Source organism: Odocoileus virginianus, chromosome X (assembly GCF_023699985.2).
Source record: "Odocoileus virginianus isolate 20LAN1187 ecotype Illinois chromosome X, Ovbor_1.2, whole genome shotgun sequence".
Lineage (NCBI taxonomy): Eukaryota > Metazoa > Chordata > Mammalia > Artiodactyla > Cervidae > Odocoileus > Odocoileus virginianus.
In genome coordinates, this window is record NC_069708.1 from 6,879,077 (window position 1) to 6,895,533 (window position 16,457).

General features: G+C 38.3%; 1 protein-coding gene across 7 annotated transcripts in view; it reads right to left on the reverse strand.

The window, feature by feature from the left end:
* The window catches only part of DMD (dystrophin), a 2,261,655-nt gene that overhangs the window by 330,773 nt on the left and 1,914,425 nt on the right, over positions 1 to 16,457 (reverse strand). For all 7 annotated transcript variants that reach the window (XM_070462101.1, XM_070462106.1, XM_070462102.1 and 4 more), the window contains one exon: positions 11,957 to 12,103. In XM_070462101.1, the coding sequence (XP_070318202.1) occupies positions 11,957 to 12,103 (147 nt within the window). The remainder of the gene's footprint in view (positions 1 to 11,956; positions 12,104 to 16,457) is intronic.

A 16,457-nucleotide genomic window follows, 5' to 3' on the forward strand; every position in this document is an offset into this window, starting at 1 on the left:
GATTTTGTAACTAGGTATGGTAATGAAAGTTAACTGGAATAACTGTGCTGATCATGTCACAATAGATACAAATATCAAACCATTATGTTGTAGACATAAAAGGAGTATAACTATATGTCAATTACACCTGGTGGCTCAGATGGTAAAGAATCCGCCCTCTACGCGGGAGACCTGAGTTTGATCCCTGGGTTGGGAAGATCCCCTGGAGGAGGACAGGGCAACCCACTCCAGTATTCTTGCCTGGAGAATCCCATCCACAGAGGAGCTTGGCAGGCTACAGTTCATGGAGTGGCAAAGAGTTGTACTCGACTGAGCGACTAAGCAGATACACCTAAACTAAAATAAAGTGGGGAAAGGAAGTAAAGCTACTCTATCTCATTTTCCTTCAAAGGTAATATTAAGTATATTCTATCTCATCAGAGCACATAGATTAGTAATTGTTGATAAAGGTCTAAAAATTGAGTGAACCATGTTCACCACAGAGTAGAAGGATGCACATTTAATTTTTGATCAATTATTTTTCTTTTTGGAATTTTTGAAAATTATTTAACTTAAGACATGAATACTGTTTCTTCAGAAATAATAGTTTTGTTTCCTAATATACACCCTGTGGTATAACTATCCACTTTGTTTTCAATAGCATTTTTGCTAAACTTCATGCATTCAGCAATTAAGAAATATTTTACTGAATGCTTACTATGTAACAGACACTACCTGCCAATTATCAGTAGATATGGTAGTTAGGGCCTCTGCCCTCATGGAGCTGACATTCTAAGTGGTGCAGATAAACTTTTAATAAACACATAGCTATAGATTTTCCTAAGTACTGTGAAGCAAGCAAACCAAATGCTGTCTGAGATAATGATAGGAAATCCTCTTTTGATGTGACTTAATTATATATTAACTCTGCAGTCCATTACTTCAAATGATTCCTAGTAATTAAATTTACATGCTGGAATTTTTCTATTCTGTTTTTAGTTTGTCAGTTTTAAGCTTCAGGCCATTCAGAATAAAAGCTGCAGATGAATAGCAAAGTCACTTAGCTAACCTGTTTTCATTCTTTAGGTTTCAGTTGGAAGGCCACTTTGTCTGGGAAGCCTTCCTGATCAGCCTTTCCTGCTGCCCACCCTCACCACAACACCACACACACACACACACACACACACACACAAGGTTAGGTTCTCACTATATGCCCTACATTTTCTCTTATCACATTCATAACAACTTGTAATTATTATTAATATATGGGAACTTCTAAAATGTCTGTCTTTCCAAGAAACTATAATCCCCATTAGGGCAGAGACTTCCTACTATTTCCATGACTGTACCCCTACTATAGCACAGAGTCTGGCACAGCGTAGGGACTAGAAAAATATTTCTTAAATGGAAACTATGTATTGAATGAAAGTGTATTTCAGCTGACTTCAGGAAGAACTTGATGATTAAGTCCTCATGGTTCTGCAAAGGAGATTCTCCTTTTTTGTCCGAATGATTCCGCCTCCTCGCTCAACAGGCTACTCCTGAGATGGTGGTCTGAGATTCACAAACTCATCCTACTTTAAATCTTTATTTCCTAAATTCTTAATGCAGGTGCTTCCTGACAAATTAATAAACATTAGGAGGAAATTATACTTTCTGCTTCAAGGTTTGGATTGCAAAAGAAGAGGAAATACTGCCATGTTTAACTTGAGAGCAAAGAAGTGGTGCTGCATAGATAGTTGTTCTGACTCCCCAGCCAGGCTGCCTGGGTTCAAATCCTGGTTCTCTCACTTAGCAGCTGTGTGACCTCAGGCAGGCAACCTAACCTTTTGGCTTCTCCATCTCCTCACTTGTAAAACGAGGATAAAAATAATATCTACCTCAAAGGATGATTGTGAGGCTTCAAAGCATGAATACAATCCATGATTAATTTCAGCAATGCATAACACTGACTAAAATCAATTCTTTTCAAAATCTATAGGGTCCAATGGCACTGGCCCCAAAAGTATGACCTTGTGTCAAAAGAAAACCACTTGTATTTCTAATACTTTGTAATTTATATTTTCCAACCACATCTCTACCTCTGAGATTAATGACTATATTAATTTAAGGGAGAACTTCTGTCATAATGCTGATGATTTTAAGGACATTACAGGATTGGTAAGAATCAAGAAATTTTAAGATGGCCTATATTAATTTAAAATGCCCTTTGTGGTACTGACCTTTACAAATAGCATTTCTGAATCTCATCAGCCAGCTTCCAGTCCTACTTACAGAGTTGGCTTTAACATGCAGCTTTTCATATGTTCTGAATGGGGGTTATTTCTAGAGGAATGTGGAGGGAAGAAGGAGAGGGGGCGTCTTTCTGGTGGAAATGTGAAAACAGCAGCTCTTTGAATGTTGTGCATGACGTAGCCTGGGAAATGTGAGCAGCTGCTGGCGGAGGGGGGCGGGGGGTTCACACGCAGCGGGAGACTGAGAAAAGCAAAGATGCAAACCACCGGGGCAAACAAATGCAGAAGAATGACTGGGGCGAGGTCAGGCTGCAGTGAGCAAAGGGAGGTCAGCCTGGAGGAAGAAGGACACTTAGAAGAAGAATGAAAAAATGCAGTGAGAATTGTGAGCCAAGGGCAAATGTCAGCTGCACACTGAGGGAGAAGGAAAAGAGAATATGAGCATCGGGGCAATTTTAAGTACTCGTCATTATATGTGTATTTCAGGGGAGAAATTAAAGAGATCCAGAAGCTAAGAGAAATACATACATGCATACATACATAAAAGTGCTGTTTGAACACATCTAACAGGAACCCAGTCCATCTTTGAAAACAATAATGAAACAGTTATCTGTATTACCATAGTAGCTGGCTTCAGAACTAGCAAAAAGTGTTCCTTGTGAAAACAAATCAGAAAGTAAGTGGTCCAGAAAGATCAAGCATTCAGGTAACCAAACCCGTATCTTATGATGATTTGGGTTCACTTTATACACTCTCTAAACAATGAATATGCCTTGCATCCTCTTTAAATGATAGATATCTCTTTGGCTCCTACTGGCTGCATTCTCATTTTGTACCTCATCAAACTGTTTTGGTCATATGGCAGTTCTATTTCCAGCTTTTTAAGAAATCTCCACACTGTTTCCCACTTCTGGGCATACACACCAAGGAAACCAGATCTGAAAGAGACACGTGCACCCCAATGTTCATCGCAGCACTGTTTATAATAGCCAGGACATGGAAGCAACCTAGATGCCCATCAGCAGACGAATGGATGAGGAAGCTGTGGTACATATACACCATGGAATATCACTCAGCCATTAAAAAGAATTCATTTGAATCAGTTCTAATGAGATGGATGAAACTGGAGCCCATTATACAGAGCGAAGTAAGCCAGAAAGATAAAGACCATTACAGTATACTAACACATATATATGGAATTTAGAAAGATGGTAACAATAACCCTATATGCAAAACAGAAAAAGAGACTCAGATGTATAGAACAGACTTGTGGACTCTGGGAGAAGGCGAGGGTGGGATGTTTCAAGAGAACAGCATCGAAACATGTATATTATCTAGGGTGAAAACAGATCACCAGCCCAGGTTGGGTGCATGAGACAAGTGCTCGGGCCTGGTGCACTGGGAAGACCCAGAGGGATCGGGTGGAGAGGGAGGTAGGAGGGGGATCCGGGATGGGGAATACATGTAAATCCATGGCTAATTCATTTCAATGTATGACAAAAACCACTGCAATGATGTAAAGTAATTAGCCTCCAACTAATAAAAATAAATGGAAAAAAAAAAAAACTGTTTTGGTCACACTCCCGACCTCAGTTTTCTCGCTATAGTCCTGCACATCCTGGTGGCTTTTGACACAATAAAGTATGCCTCTGAAAACTAGATTCTTCTTTGGGGTAAGGGAGGATGGACTCTGGAACATCTGGTCTATGTTACTTTCAGGGTTACCTGGGCAACTTCAGTATCATTCCTCTTGACTAAAGTACAATTAGCTGTGAAAACACTAAGCCATACTGATGGAGGAAAATGTACATAAGCTTGACACTGCCCTTTGCCCTAAGTGTGTTCTAAGGGCTGCAACTAGACTGGACACTCAGATTTACACATTCCTTTAAATATTTAAAGGACATTGTTCACGTCCTCTTTTTTTTAAGAACAGAGATGAGGTTCAGCATAAATGATTGTTCTTTTCTTTACCAAAAAGATATTTTCCTTGAACCTAATTGTCCTTTTTGTCATAGGTCAATCTATTCCTAATGTCAACAAATCCTCCTGTGATCTAACCTTTTCTAAAATAAACACATGCTTCTTTTCCCTTTGTTCTTTCCATTTCCTTTATCCTCCACTTTAAAAACAAAAACAAAAACTCCTGCCCACGGGCACATCAAACTTGATATTCTAGTTGAAATCTTTTTATAGAAGCTACCTACAGTTTAGAATGTGTCTGAGTAATTTTTCCCACAGTATTTTTGGATAGTGGCTTTCAGTCTTTTCAATCCTATGGATCCCTTATTAACTTTCCAAGAATTAGAGGATCCCCACACGATTAAAGTACTATTTAATATCTGTTAATTCTGAAAAAGTGATCAGCTGATAAAAATTTGTATGAGTTTAGTAAAACAACTGCAGTTACTAATTTATGAAAAATGCTGGTATATGGGTCAAACCAGTCAGTCCTAAAGGAAATCAACCCTGAATATTCATTGGAAGGGCTGATGCTGAAGCTGAAGCTCCAATACTTTGGCCACATGATGCGAAGAGCCAATTCACTGGAAAAGACCCTGATGCTGGGAAAGATTGAAGGCAGGAGGAGAAGGGGGTGACAGAGGACCAGATGGTTGGATGGCATCACTGACTCAATGGACATGAGTTTGAGCAAACTCCAGGAGATAGTGACTGAACAACTAGTATAAGGGCAAGACAATTGTGTCCTGAAACTACAGATGGTGCTTCATGCAAAACTATATTTCCACACCTCTCTATAAAACTTTGTGACCCACAGTTTATGAGGATGAATTTTACAGGTGGTCACAGATCAACAACATCTCCTGGGAGCTTGATAGAAATGCAGAATCATAGGCTCCAACCAATTCCTACTGAGTTTTGAGGGGTGTTTCAACAAGCTCTGCAGGTGACATTTATCCATGCTAGGTTTTGAGAACTACTTTCTAGACCAGTACTATCCAACAGAAATAGAATGAGAATTGCATACACTATTTAAAATTTTCTGGTAGACACATTAAAAAAAGTAAAAAACAAACACTGTCAGTTGTTTTACTTGAAGCTACAGGCTCACTGTGTTCATTTTTAAGAGAAATGCCTAACTTCAAACAATTAAAAAAAAGTGTGTGAGATTAATTATATATTTTATTTAACCAAGTACATCAAATATTATCACTTCAGCATATAATCAATATAAAAATATTAATGAGATAGTTTACATTCTTCTTTTGGTACAAAGTCTTTCAACACACTTCAATTTGGACTGGCTACATTCAAGGGCTCAGTATCCACATGTAGCTACCAGAGTGGAAAGCATAGTGCTAGATCATGTGTCATGAAATATAGTAACTCCAAATTCATAATTACATTATGTTTATTATATTTACCCATATTCACTGTTTCAGATTTATAAATTCATATAGTGTTACCAGGAATCTACTAAGTTTTCCTTTACCCTCTTCTCTCTGCCTCAAAGACAAGTCAAGTGCTTGGGTCTCCATGATCCTGTAGCACTGTAACACTCCTCTAATATAGAATTTTCGGTATGACATTATACTTATTTCCCACAGTCTAACCCCACAGTCATTCATATATATATATATGTATGTATGTATGACTTGTGCAAGGTACCATGAGATGTTTTTTATTGGAGAATCCCATGGAGAGAGGAGCCTGGTAGGCTATCTAGTACATATGGTCACAAAAAGTTGGATACGACTGTAGCAACTTAGCACACATACACATGCATATATATATATATATATATATATATATATGTATATATAATTAAAAAAAATATTTTAAACTCAGCTGTAGTCAGCAAGTGATTAATATAGAATAACATTTCTTAAAGCGTGGGCCCTGGATCAGCAGCATCAGCCTCACTTGGGAGCTAGTTAGAATTGCAGCATCTCAGGCCCCATCCCTGTCCTACTGAATCAGAAACGCCCCAAGTGGGGCCCATCCACAGCAATCACACAGTGATCTGTGTTTTAGTAAGTCTTCTGGTGTTCATGAACATTTTAGAACCACTGATGCAGGGAAACATTTCCTTTGAGAGTGGCCACAGATGTATCATTTTCTTCTGAGTTCTGTGATATAACCACAAGGAGAATCATTTCCGGTCTTGTTAAAGAAAAAATCCAGGAAAGGCATGCAAAACAGATATTGGTAGACCAACCCTCAGTGGGTAAAAAAGTGTTAGCTGCTCAGTCATGTCTGACTCTTTATGACCCCATAGACTGTAGCCTGCCAGGCTCCTCTGTCCATGGGATTCTGTTGGCAAGAATACTGGAGTGGGCTGTCATTTCCTTCTCCAGGGAGTCTTCCCAACCTAGGGATCAAACCCATCTCCCGCATTGTAGGCAGATTCTTTACTGTCTGAGCTACCAGGGAAGCCCTCAGTTGGTAATGGGTCCACATTATTTCTAAGAGGAATCTGCCCAGGTCACCTACACTGCCTACCTAGAAGGGACCCCATAAAGCACAACATAAAATGATTAGTACAGGATTCTTAAAAAAAAAAAAAGAACATCAGGAAAATGTTCAAAATCCATCAATGCATTTAAAGGATCAAATCATGTGCTCAATAATGAAAAGGAAAGAGAGAGAGAGAGAGAGATAGCCTGCTTCAAAAACCTCTCCCACCCAAGTAAAGAATATAAACTGCTCTGTTGGAATTTTTAATTTTTTTAATTAAAATTTTTGTTTAGTTTTTTTTTTAAATGAAGCCATGAAAACATTTCTGTTGCCCAGGTAAATATGGTTCCTTCCATGAATCTTGCTAATCTGATTATGGAGATCAAACTCACAGTCAGAAACTATTGAAGAATTTGTAAATTGGAGATCAGAAAAGGTACTACTTTTATAGTATTAGTGTCACAATAGCATATATATATATATATATATATATATATATATATATTTTGTTTATAAGATGGAGAAAGGGAGGGACAGTGGGACATTATGGAAGTAATGAAAGAAAATTTATCTATAAAACTTTGCTTAAGTTGGCACAAGTGGTGAAGAGAGTTTTGGTCATGATGTCCTTGGAACAGATACGACAATGACAATGTGTGCTTGGTACACAGTAGCTGCCTAATCAGTGCCAACTGAACGGAAGAAGAAGCAAAGAATGAAAGAACGAAGGGAGTGTATAGAAGATGAGGGTCTAGATCCCCATGACATCAAGTTACTGCAAAGATGTGAAGATAGAGTACAAAACTGTCCATATGACTTTGGAAAACTTTTAGGAAACCTTTAAAAGCATACATAATTCATGATGCTGTCCTTAAACATATTTAAAGAATGTCACGCAGAGAAATGTCTTCATATTTAATATTTTTCAAGTGATTACATTTCATACATCCTACAGTCAACAAAGCATTTACTCTTTATATTAAAGTGTATTTTCAACTTCTGTTGCTATTCATGGGTTTGCACATGAGGGTGAGAAATGGGTAGAACGTTCCCTAGTAGTACTTCCTTATAGAATATTCCCTCTTGTACTTTCTTATAGAATATTCCCTATAGTACTTGTGTTTGGTGACTAAAGAGCACAACTTCAGCACTAAAAGTATGTGCACTGCTTCAAAATTAGAAGGGTTTATCGTCAGTTTAATTTTCTTCCTGTTTGGTTTCAATACTCATTTCTCCTGGATCAGATATTAACACTGGTTCCACTTTAAAGGCTAACTTATTAAATTCACTTTTGGTTGCTTTTAGTACAATTACTGAGTTCTACAGACAATGAGAAATATAATGCTTTATAATTTTATATTTGAAACGACAGGTGTGATTTTAAGGGGTACACTGAACTGGGGCTCATTAATCCATTCGTTTGCAAAGGAAGCTTTCAAAGTTAATATCCCTGAGGATCATTTAAAAATGAGGGGAAGCATGAAAAAAAAAAGTGAAATACTGTCTTGCCCAAAACAGCTCTAAAGTATGACTTTGTTAAGTCCACTGTGAGACGAGGCAACAAAAAGAGTAGGGAGTTGCAGCTCAGATCTTATTTAGATTGTGACTGCCGCTTAAAAGCTGTGTGACTGTCAATGTGTCACTTAGCGTCTCTAAGTCTCAGTTTCCTTACTTGTACAAGGACTCAATGATATTATGTAATCATAATACATAATCATTACATTTTGAGGATTAAGTGAAACAATGTACATGAAAACTTTTTTGCTATTACAAGGAATAAAAGATTTCCTTTGCTAAAAACACATTGTCCATTGGTGTCATAGAAACATCCACACCAGTGTGCCCACTCTGAGGGAGAAAACAGGATTTTATTCCCACAGAGAGTTTCAAATGGGCAAATCAATGGTGCTATACTTCTATTTGTGGATTCAATATAAATCCAGAACCCCCTATACATTCTATTTCTATGTACAGATATTCTGTGACTGGGTCTTACCCTGCTGTTGATGTGCAGATCTATATGGTTTATCTGTTTCTAACATTTTGAGAGATATTACACACAGCTAGAAAACCAGCATGACTTTTCTTTAAAGTAAAAATTAATGGCCCACGTAAGAAACCCAGGACGAATTTCCCAGGTGGCTCGATAAGAATCCGCCTGCCAATGCAAGGGATACGGGTGCGATCCCCGGCCCCAGAAGATTCCACATGCTGCAGGGCAACTAAACCATGAGTGAGCCTGTGTGCCACAATGACTGGATCCCTGGGCTTCCCTGCTGGCTCAGACAGTAAAGAAAATGCCTGCAATGCAGGAGACCTGGCTCTGATCCTGGGGTTGGGAAGATCTCCTGGAGAAGGGAATGGCTACCTGCCCCAGTATTCTGGCCTAGAGAATTCCATGGACAGAGAAGCCTGGCAGGCTACAGTTCATGGGGTCGCAAAGAGTTGGACACTCTGACTGACTTTCACTTTTTTGCATCCCAGAGACTGTGCTCCACAAGAGAAGCCACCGCAATAAGAAGTCTGCACGCCACAACTAGAGAGTAGCCCCCATTTATGCAACTAGAAAAACCTGCACACAGCAAGAAGACACAGTACAGCCTTCCCACCTGCCCCAAAGGCAAACCCAGGATATTCTGACATCAAGTACCTATAGCCTGGGAGTATGTCATTCCAGTTCTTCAATTGCACTGTTTGCTCAAATGTAAGACTCTTTTTCTTAGACTTATATCTACCCTCCCACTACCCTAATTCTCTATTCTTGCTTTTTCTTTGTCTTAGCAAACCCAAAAGCAAAGATGAACTCTTACTCTTATCATGATTTTAGTTGACTGACATAGCACTGTAAGTGAATGAATTAATGTGATGTCACAATAATGGTGGGCTTACACTCCCCTCCACAGAAGCTGGGTTATCCTTTAGTCTCCCACATATTCTTCTAAGTGGACAATGTTTTTGATAGGCTATATGAGCTGCTCTTCCAGTAATAGGGATAAAGTTGTTTGATGTGAACCTCATTTCTTGCTTTGTTCATTTTCTGAACAAGTACTCACATTTATAATATAGCAGAGTGGTTAAACTCTGGTCAGAGAAAAGAAGGGAATCAAGTTGACTTAGCTATGTGCAACTCAAAACCTTGAATTTATCACCTTTCTGCTAAAAAAAAAAAAACAAAACACCAACTTAAGTCTACTCTTAAGGTCACATTAAAAAACAGCAACATGTGGAATGTGCCACAATAAGAGCATATACCACAAACTGAACCATTTACTATGAGAAGGCTGACTATAAGGGTGTTTGGGGATGAGGGTTTTAAAAGCTAGAATTATACTGATAGAAGGAGGAATATAATTCCAGTCAGTCACATTTGTATTATGAAGAGGAAGCAAATCCACTGACTCTAAACTAAATTCCAACATATGTGGATCTCCCCCAGATATGCACATACAGATTCAGGACTGAACGGACTGTGAGCTAAGACAAAATGCATTATCTTGTTTTACAAATGTGGAAATAGCAGCTGTGAGAGGTCAAATGGCTTTCCCAAGATAACATGGTCAAATAATAGCTGAGCTTCAGTTTGCAGTTAGGTGTCCTATCATTCACTCCTACAGTATTTTGACTACAACACCCTATCTTCTTTATGTACATTCCTAGATTTATAACCAAGTCCCTTATTCATTTTAAAGAATGGATAAAATAAAACTGTACTATTTTCTCGTATTTTATATTTAAATAAATAGTACAACTATGATGGATCACTCACACTGATTTTTTTAAACTTTCTTTTCCTATCAGTCATAATATTTTTATCTCATTTGTAAAATTACATGCCATTTTCACAAATTTATATCACATTCTGAAAGCAAATGTGGCATTTAGCTCTCTAAAAGTAATGTTAAGATAATGGTTCAAGAGTGCTTGAAAGGAACAAATGCGACCATTGGTTTTCCTTGGACATTTATTACTTTCCTTATTTATGTTTAAAATGAAAAAAATATACTAAGGATGAAACTGATAAGATTTTAATAGTATGTAACCACTATGGAGTAAATAGACATAGAAATGCATGTAATCTCTTAACTATATTGTCTGGCTTTAATCAATGCCACTTATAACAATGTATCATACATATATTTCAAGACTATTCATCACAAAAAAAATTAAATTATATGAGATCTCGAGAGGTCTTGTTTTTATTAAAGATCTAAATTCTTCAACAGGACTTTCAATCACACTGCTAAATGGACTGCACATAGAAAAGTAATCTGGTTTATCATTTTTTTTCTTACTAAAACACTGAAAGCAAATATTTTTAAACCCAGTTTCCTCTTTCGTCTCTATCCCCAGGAGCATAATTTGTGCATCTTATGAAACTGGAAAAAGAGAAGAAACAATTCTTTAATTCTGTAATCAAACCAGTTGCAGGGGTGGGGGTTTAGTGGTAGCCTTCATGAAGGGAAAGTATAGACACACCTCTTTCACGATTCCATTGTCTGAGTTCTTACTATGAGCCAGGTACTGTACCAATAACTCTACAATAATTAGTCCCTTCAATATTACAGCAAGTATGCTGGAAATGAGGAAATGGACAAGCAAAGAGGTTGAGTGACATCAAGTAAGTCTGATTCCAAAACCTGTATGCTATAATAATAACAATTATAACTGCAGTAACACCAAGAACTAGAATTCACAGTGTTTTTTACTATGTAGCTAATACTGTACTAAGCACACCCCATGTATTTTGACTTACTCATCCTAACAAAAGACCAATATTTTAGAAACATTTAACGTTCCCATTTTCTTCAGGTAAAACACTGAGACACAGAAAAGTTAATTTGCCAAAGGTCCCATAGCCAGTAAGCATGACCTTGAGCATACTTACATTCCCTTTATTTACTATGAAAAACTTCCATGAGTCAGTTTGTGGGAGGATATCCTTTCTTTAAAAGATTTGGAATGTGTGCTACCATTAACCTTTGCTTTAAATTAGGAGTCCAAAAGGAAAGACATTTTGAGAATCCAAGCTATGATAGTACAAAGTAATGGCATGCCAGTAATTTAGTTCTTAAAGCATGATTCAGTATTATCTTCTATGTTAATGGCAAGATATAGTAAAGTCTAACTTTAAGCCATTTAAAAATTAATATTAATATGCTTGAAAAAATGAAATAAGAAATTATTAAATAATACAAAATATCATACACTCACAAACTATCATGAATATCATATGAAGAAATTACTTGCACTGTTCCTTACAAACAAGGCTTATCTTTATATTGTCTTATTGAGAGAAGAAACTGCAATGTTTATAATGTGCCTACCTGCAGAAGCTTCCATCTGGTGTTCAGGTCTTCCAGAGTGCTGAGATTATATGGTGACAGCTGAATGCCCAAGGTGGTGAGTTGGCGAGCAAGGTCATTGACGTGGCTTACATTCTCTTTGAGAGGTGCAATTTCTCCTCGAAGTGCCTGTATGAAATAATCAAGGGCAAAATGGAAGATGAGACTATTTAAAGCAAAAAAACAAAAACAGACAAGTGGGAACTACATGGTGTCGTATTCTGTTTGGGATGTCAGTAACATTTGCCCTTTTCTAGTGGTATTATAACAGTGAACGTTTGTTAATGGATGGCTAACTAATGTCTTGGAGAAGGAAATGGCAACTCACTCCAGGATTCTTGCCTAGAGAATCCCATGGACAGAGGAGCCTGATGGGCTACAGTCCATGGGGTCGCAAAGAACTGGACATGACTTAGCAACTAAACAACTAATGTCTACTGAGTACCTGTTATGTGCCTAATTCTGTGAGGAGCTCTGTCTAAACATCATCTGATTTTGTTCCTACACAATAACCCTATGAGGTTGGTAGTTGGAGAATTATCATTTTACACACAAGAAAAAATAAAATCAGAGGTTAAACTTTGCCTGAGGCTCCATGGGTCAAAACTGAGGAACCTGGGATACATAGTCAGATTTGTCTGCCTCTAGAGTGCACATTCTTAACAATTATATTAGATCCCTTCTGAAGAAATTCTGCATTGGCAAAGAAATGGGAAGAATACAACATTGCTAGATTTTGAATTCTACTCATCTCACAAGCAAAAGTGGGTACTTTTTTTTTTAACAGTAAAAGATGTACTCAGTCATGAAATATTACATGCATACTTTGTACCAATGACATAAATAAATCGATTCATTTAGAGATGAGGGTATTTTGTCAAATCCTAAGCCTGAGTTCCTGATCTCCTAGTATCTTAGTCCTTGTAGCAATGACTGAAGAAGGCTCCCATGTGGCTTCTCAGCTGTCTCTGGAGCACTGGAGCAGGATTCCATAATGCCATGCATCATGACAATCTGTTGATCAGAAGCAGCCTATGCAGATATAGGGTGGATATGATCATGCATCTTCTCTTCGTCATTGAGAGGACATTTATGGATCTTTAATGTGATGCATGAGGTCCCAATGTTCTAACAAGCAATTGCTAAGGGATGAATTCCCTCACTTAGGAGAATAGTTTGTGTAATGGAAACTCTGTGCACAAGGACAGCATCACTTACTTGGCTATATGTGCTGTTGTGATTTGCTTGATCTGTGCAGGTATTATTTTTCTGGTTTAATATGCTACTGGAGATCAGGGGAGAAATAACTCCAGAAAGAATGAAGGGATGGAACCGAAGCAAAAACAACACCCAGGTATGGATGTGACTGGTGATAGAAGCAAGGTCTGATGCTTTAAAGAGTAATATTGTATAGGAACCTGGAATGTTAGGTCCATGAATCTAGGCAAATTGGAAGTGGTCAAACAGGAGATGGCAAGAGTGAATGTTTACATTCTAGGAATCAGCGAATCAAGATGAACTGGAATGGGTGAATTTAACTCAAATGACCATTATATCTACTACTGTGGGCAGGAATCCCTTAGAAGAAATGGATAGCCATCATGGTCAACAAAAGAGTCTGAAATGCAGTACTTGGATACAATCTCAAAAATGAGAGAATGATCTCTGTTCGTTTCCAAGGCAAACCATTCAATATCACAGTAATCCAAGTCTATGCCCCAACCCAGCTGAAGAAGCTGAGGTTGAACAGTTCTATGAAGACCTAAAAGACATTTTAGAACTAACACCCAAAAAAGATGTCCTTTTCATTATAGGGCACTGGAATGCAAAAGTAGGAAGTCAAAAAACACCTGGAGTAACAGACAAATTTGGCCTTGGAGTACAGAATGAAGCAGGGCACAGGCTAATAGAGTTTTGCCAAGAGAATTCACTGGTCATAGCAAACACCCTCTTCCAACAACACAAGAGAAGACTCTATACATGGACATCACCAGATGGTCAACACTGAAATCAGATTGATTATATTCTTTGCAGCCAAAGATGGAGAAGCTCTATACAGTCAGCAAAAACAAGATCAGGAGCTTACTGTGGCTTAGATCATGAACTCCTTATTGCCAAATTCAGACTTAAATAGAAAAAAAGTGGGGGAAACCACTAGACCATTCAGTCAAATCCCTAATGACTATACAGTGGAAGTGAGAAATAGATTTAAGGGACTAGATTTGATAGACAGAGTGCCTGATGAACTATGGACAGAGGTTCATGACATTGTATAGGAGACAGGGATCAAGACCATCCCCAAGAAAAAGAAATACAAAAAAGCAAAATGGCTGTCTGAGAAGGCCTTACAAATAGCTGTGAAAAGAAGAGAAGCCAAAAGCAAAGGAGAAAAGGAAAGATATATCCATTTGAATGCAGAGTTCCAAAGAATAGCAAGGAGAGATAAGAAAGCCTTCCTCAGCGATCAATGCAAAGAAATAGAGGAAAACAACAAAATGGGAAAGATTAGATCTCTTCAAGAAAATTAGAGATACCAAGGGAACGTTTCATGCAAGCATGGGCTCAATAAAGGACAGGAATGGTAGGAACTTAACAGAAGCAGAAGATATTAAGAAGAGGTGGCAAGAATACACAGAAGAACTGTACAAAAAATATCTTCATGACCCAGATAATCAGGATGGTGTGATCACTCACCTAGAACCAGACATCCTGGAATGTGAAGTCAAGTGCGCCTTAGGAAGCATCACTACAAACAAAGCTAGTGGAGGTGATGGAATACCAGTTGAGCTATTTCAAATCCTAAAAGATGATGCTGTGAAAGTGCTGCACTCAATGTGCCAGCAAATTTGAAAAACTCAGCAGTGGCCACAGGACTGGAAAAGATCAGTTTTCATTCCAATCCCAAAGAAAGGCAATGCCATAGAATGCTCAAACTACCGCACAATTGCACTCATCTTACACGCTAGTAAAGTAATGCTTAAAATTCTCCAAGCCAGGCTTCAGCAATATGTGAACCGTGAACTTCCAGATGTTCAAGCTGGTTTTAGAAAAGGCAGAGGAACCAGAGATCAAATTGCCAACATCTGCTGGATCATCAAATAAAGCAAGAAAGTTCCAGAAAAACATCTATTTCTGCTTTATTGACTATGCCAAAGCCTTGACTGTGTGGATCACAATAAACTGTGGAAAATTCTGGAAGAGATGGGAATACCAGACCACCTGACCTGCCTCTTGAGAAACCTGTATGCAGGTCAGGAAGCAACAGTTAGAACTGGACATGGAACAACAGACTGGTTCCAAATAGGAAAAGGAGTATGTCAAGGCTGTATATTGCCACCCTGCTTATTTAACTTCTATGCAGAGTATGTAATGAGAAACACTGGGCTGGATAAAGCACAAGCTGGAATCAAGATTACCGGGAAAAATATCAATAACCTCAGATATGCAGATGACACCACCCTTCTGGCAGAAAGTGAAGAATTAAAGAGCCTCTTGATGAAAGTGAAAGAGAAGAGTGAAAAAGTTGGCTTAAAGATTAACATTCAGAAAACTAAGATCATGGCATCCGGTCCCATCACTTCATGGCAAATAGATGGAGAAACAGTGGAAACAGTGGCTGGCTTTATTTTTCTGGGCTCCAAAATCACTGCAGATGGTGATTGCAGCCATGAAATTAAAAGACGCTTACTCCTTGGAAGGAAAGTTATGACCAACCTAGATAGCATATTAAAAAGCAGAGACATTACTTTGTCAACAAAGGTCTGTCTAGTCAAGGCTATGGTTTTTCCAGTAGTCGTGTGTGTATATGAGAGTTGGACTGTAAAGAAATCTGAATGCAGAAGAATTGATGCTTTTGAACTGTGGGGTTGGAGAAGACTCTTGAGAGTCCCTTGGACTGCAAGGAGATCCAATCAGTCCATCCTAAAGGAGATCAGTCCTGGGTGTTCATTGGAAGGACTGATGTTGAAGCTGAAACTCCAATACTTTGGCCACCTGATGCAAAGAGCTGACTCATTTGAAAAGACCCTCATGCTGGGAAAGATTGAGGGCAGGAGGAGAAGGGGTGACAGAGGATGAGATAGTTGGATGGCATCACCGACTCAATGGACATGAGTTTGGGTGGACTCCGGGAGTTGGTGATGGACAGACAGGGAGGCCTGGTGTGCTGCGGTTCATGGGGTCACAACAAGTTGGACACGACTGAGTGACTGAACTGAACTGAACTGAACTGAATGTTGATAAAAGCACTGTTACACGGATTTCATCTATAACCTTCCAGGTCCATCTGACTCCAAATGGAAGGAACCAGTGTGTACATTATAAATAAGAATGGTATTTTCCAAATCCAAGTGACTATCTCATCACTAAAATGTGGCATTGTATGGAGCATAAGACTCTTAAATAGTTCATAGATAATATGACATTTTGACACATCACTCTGTTGAACTTACAGTTTTTGACAAATTGGCCATTAAAAATATTA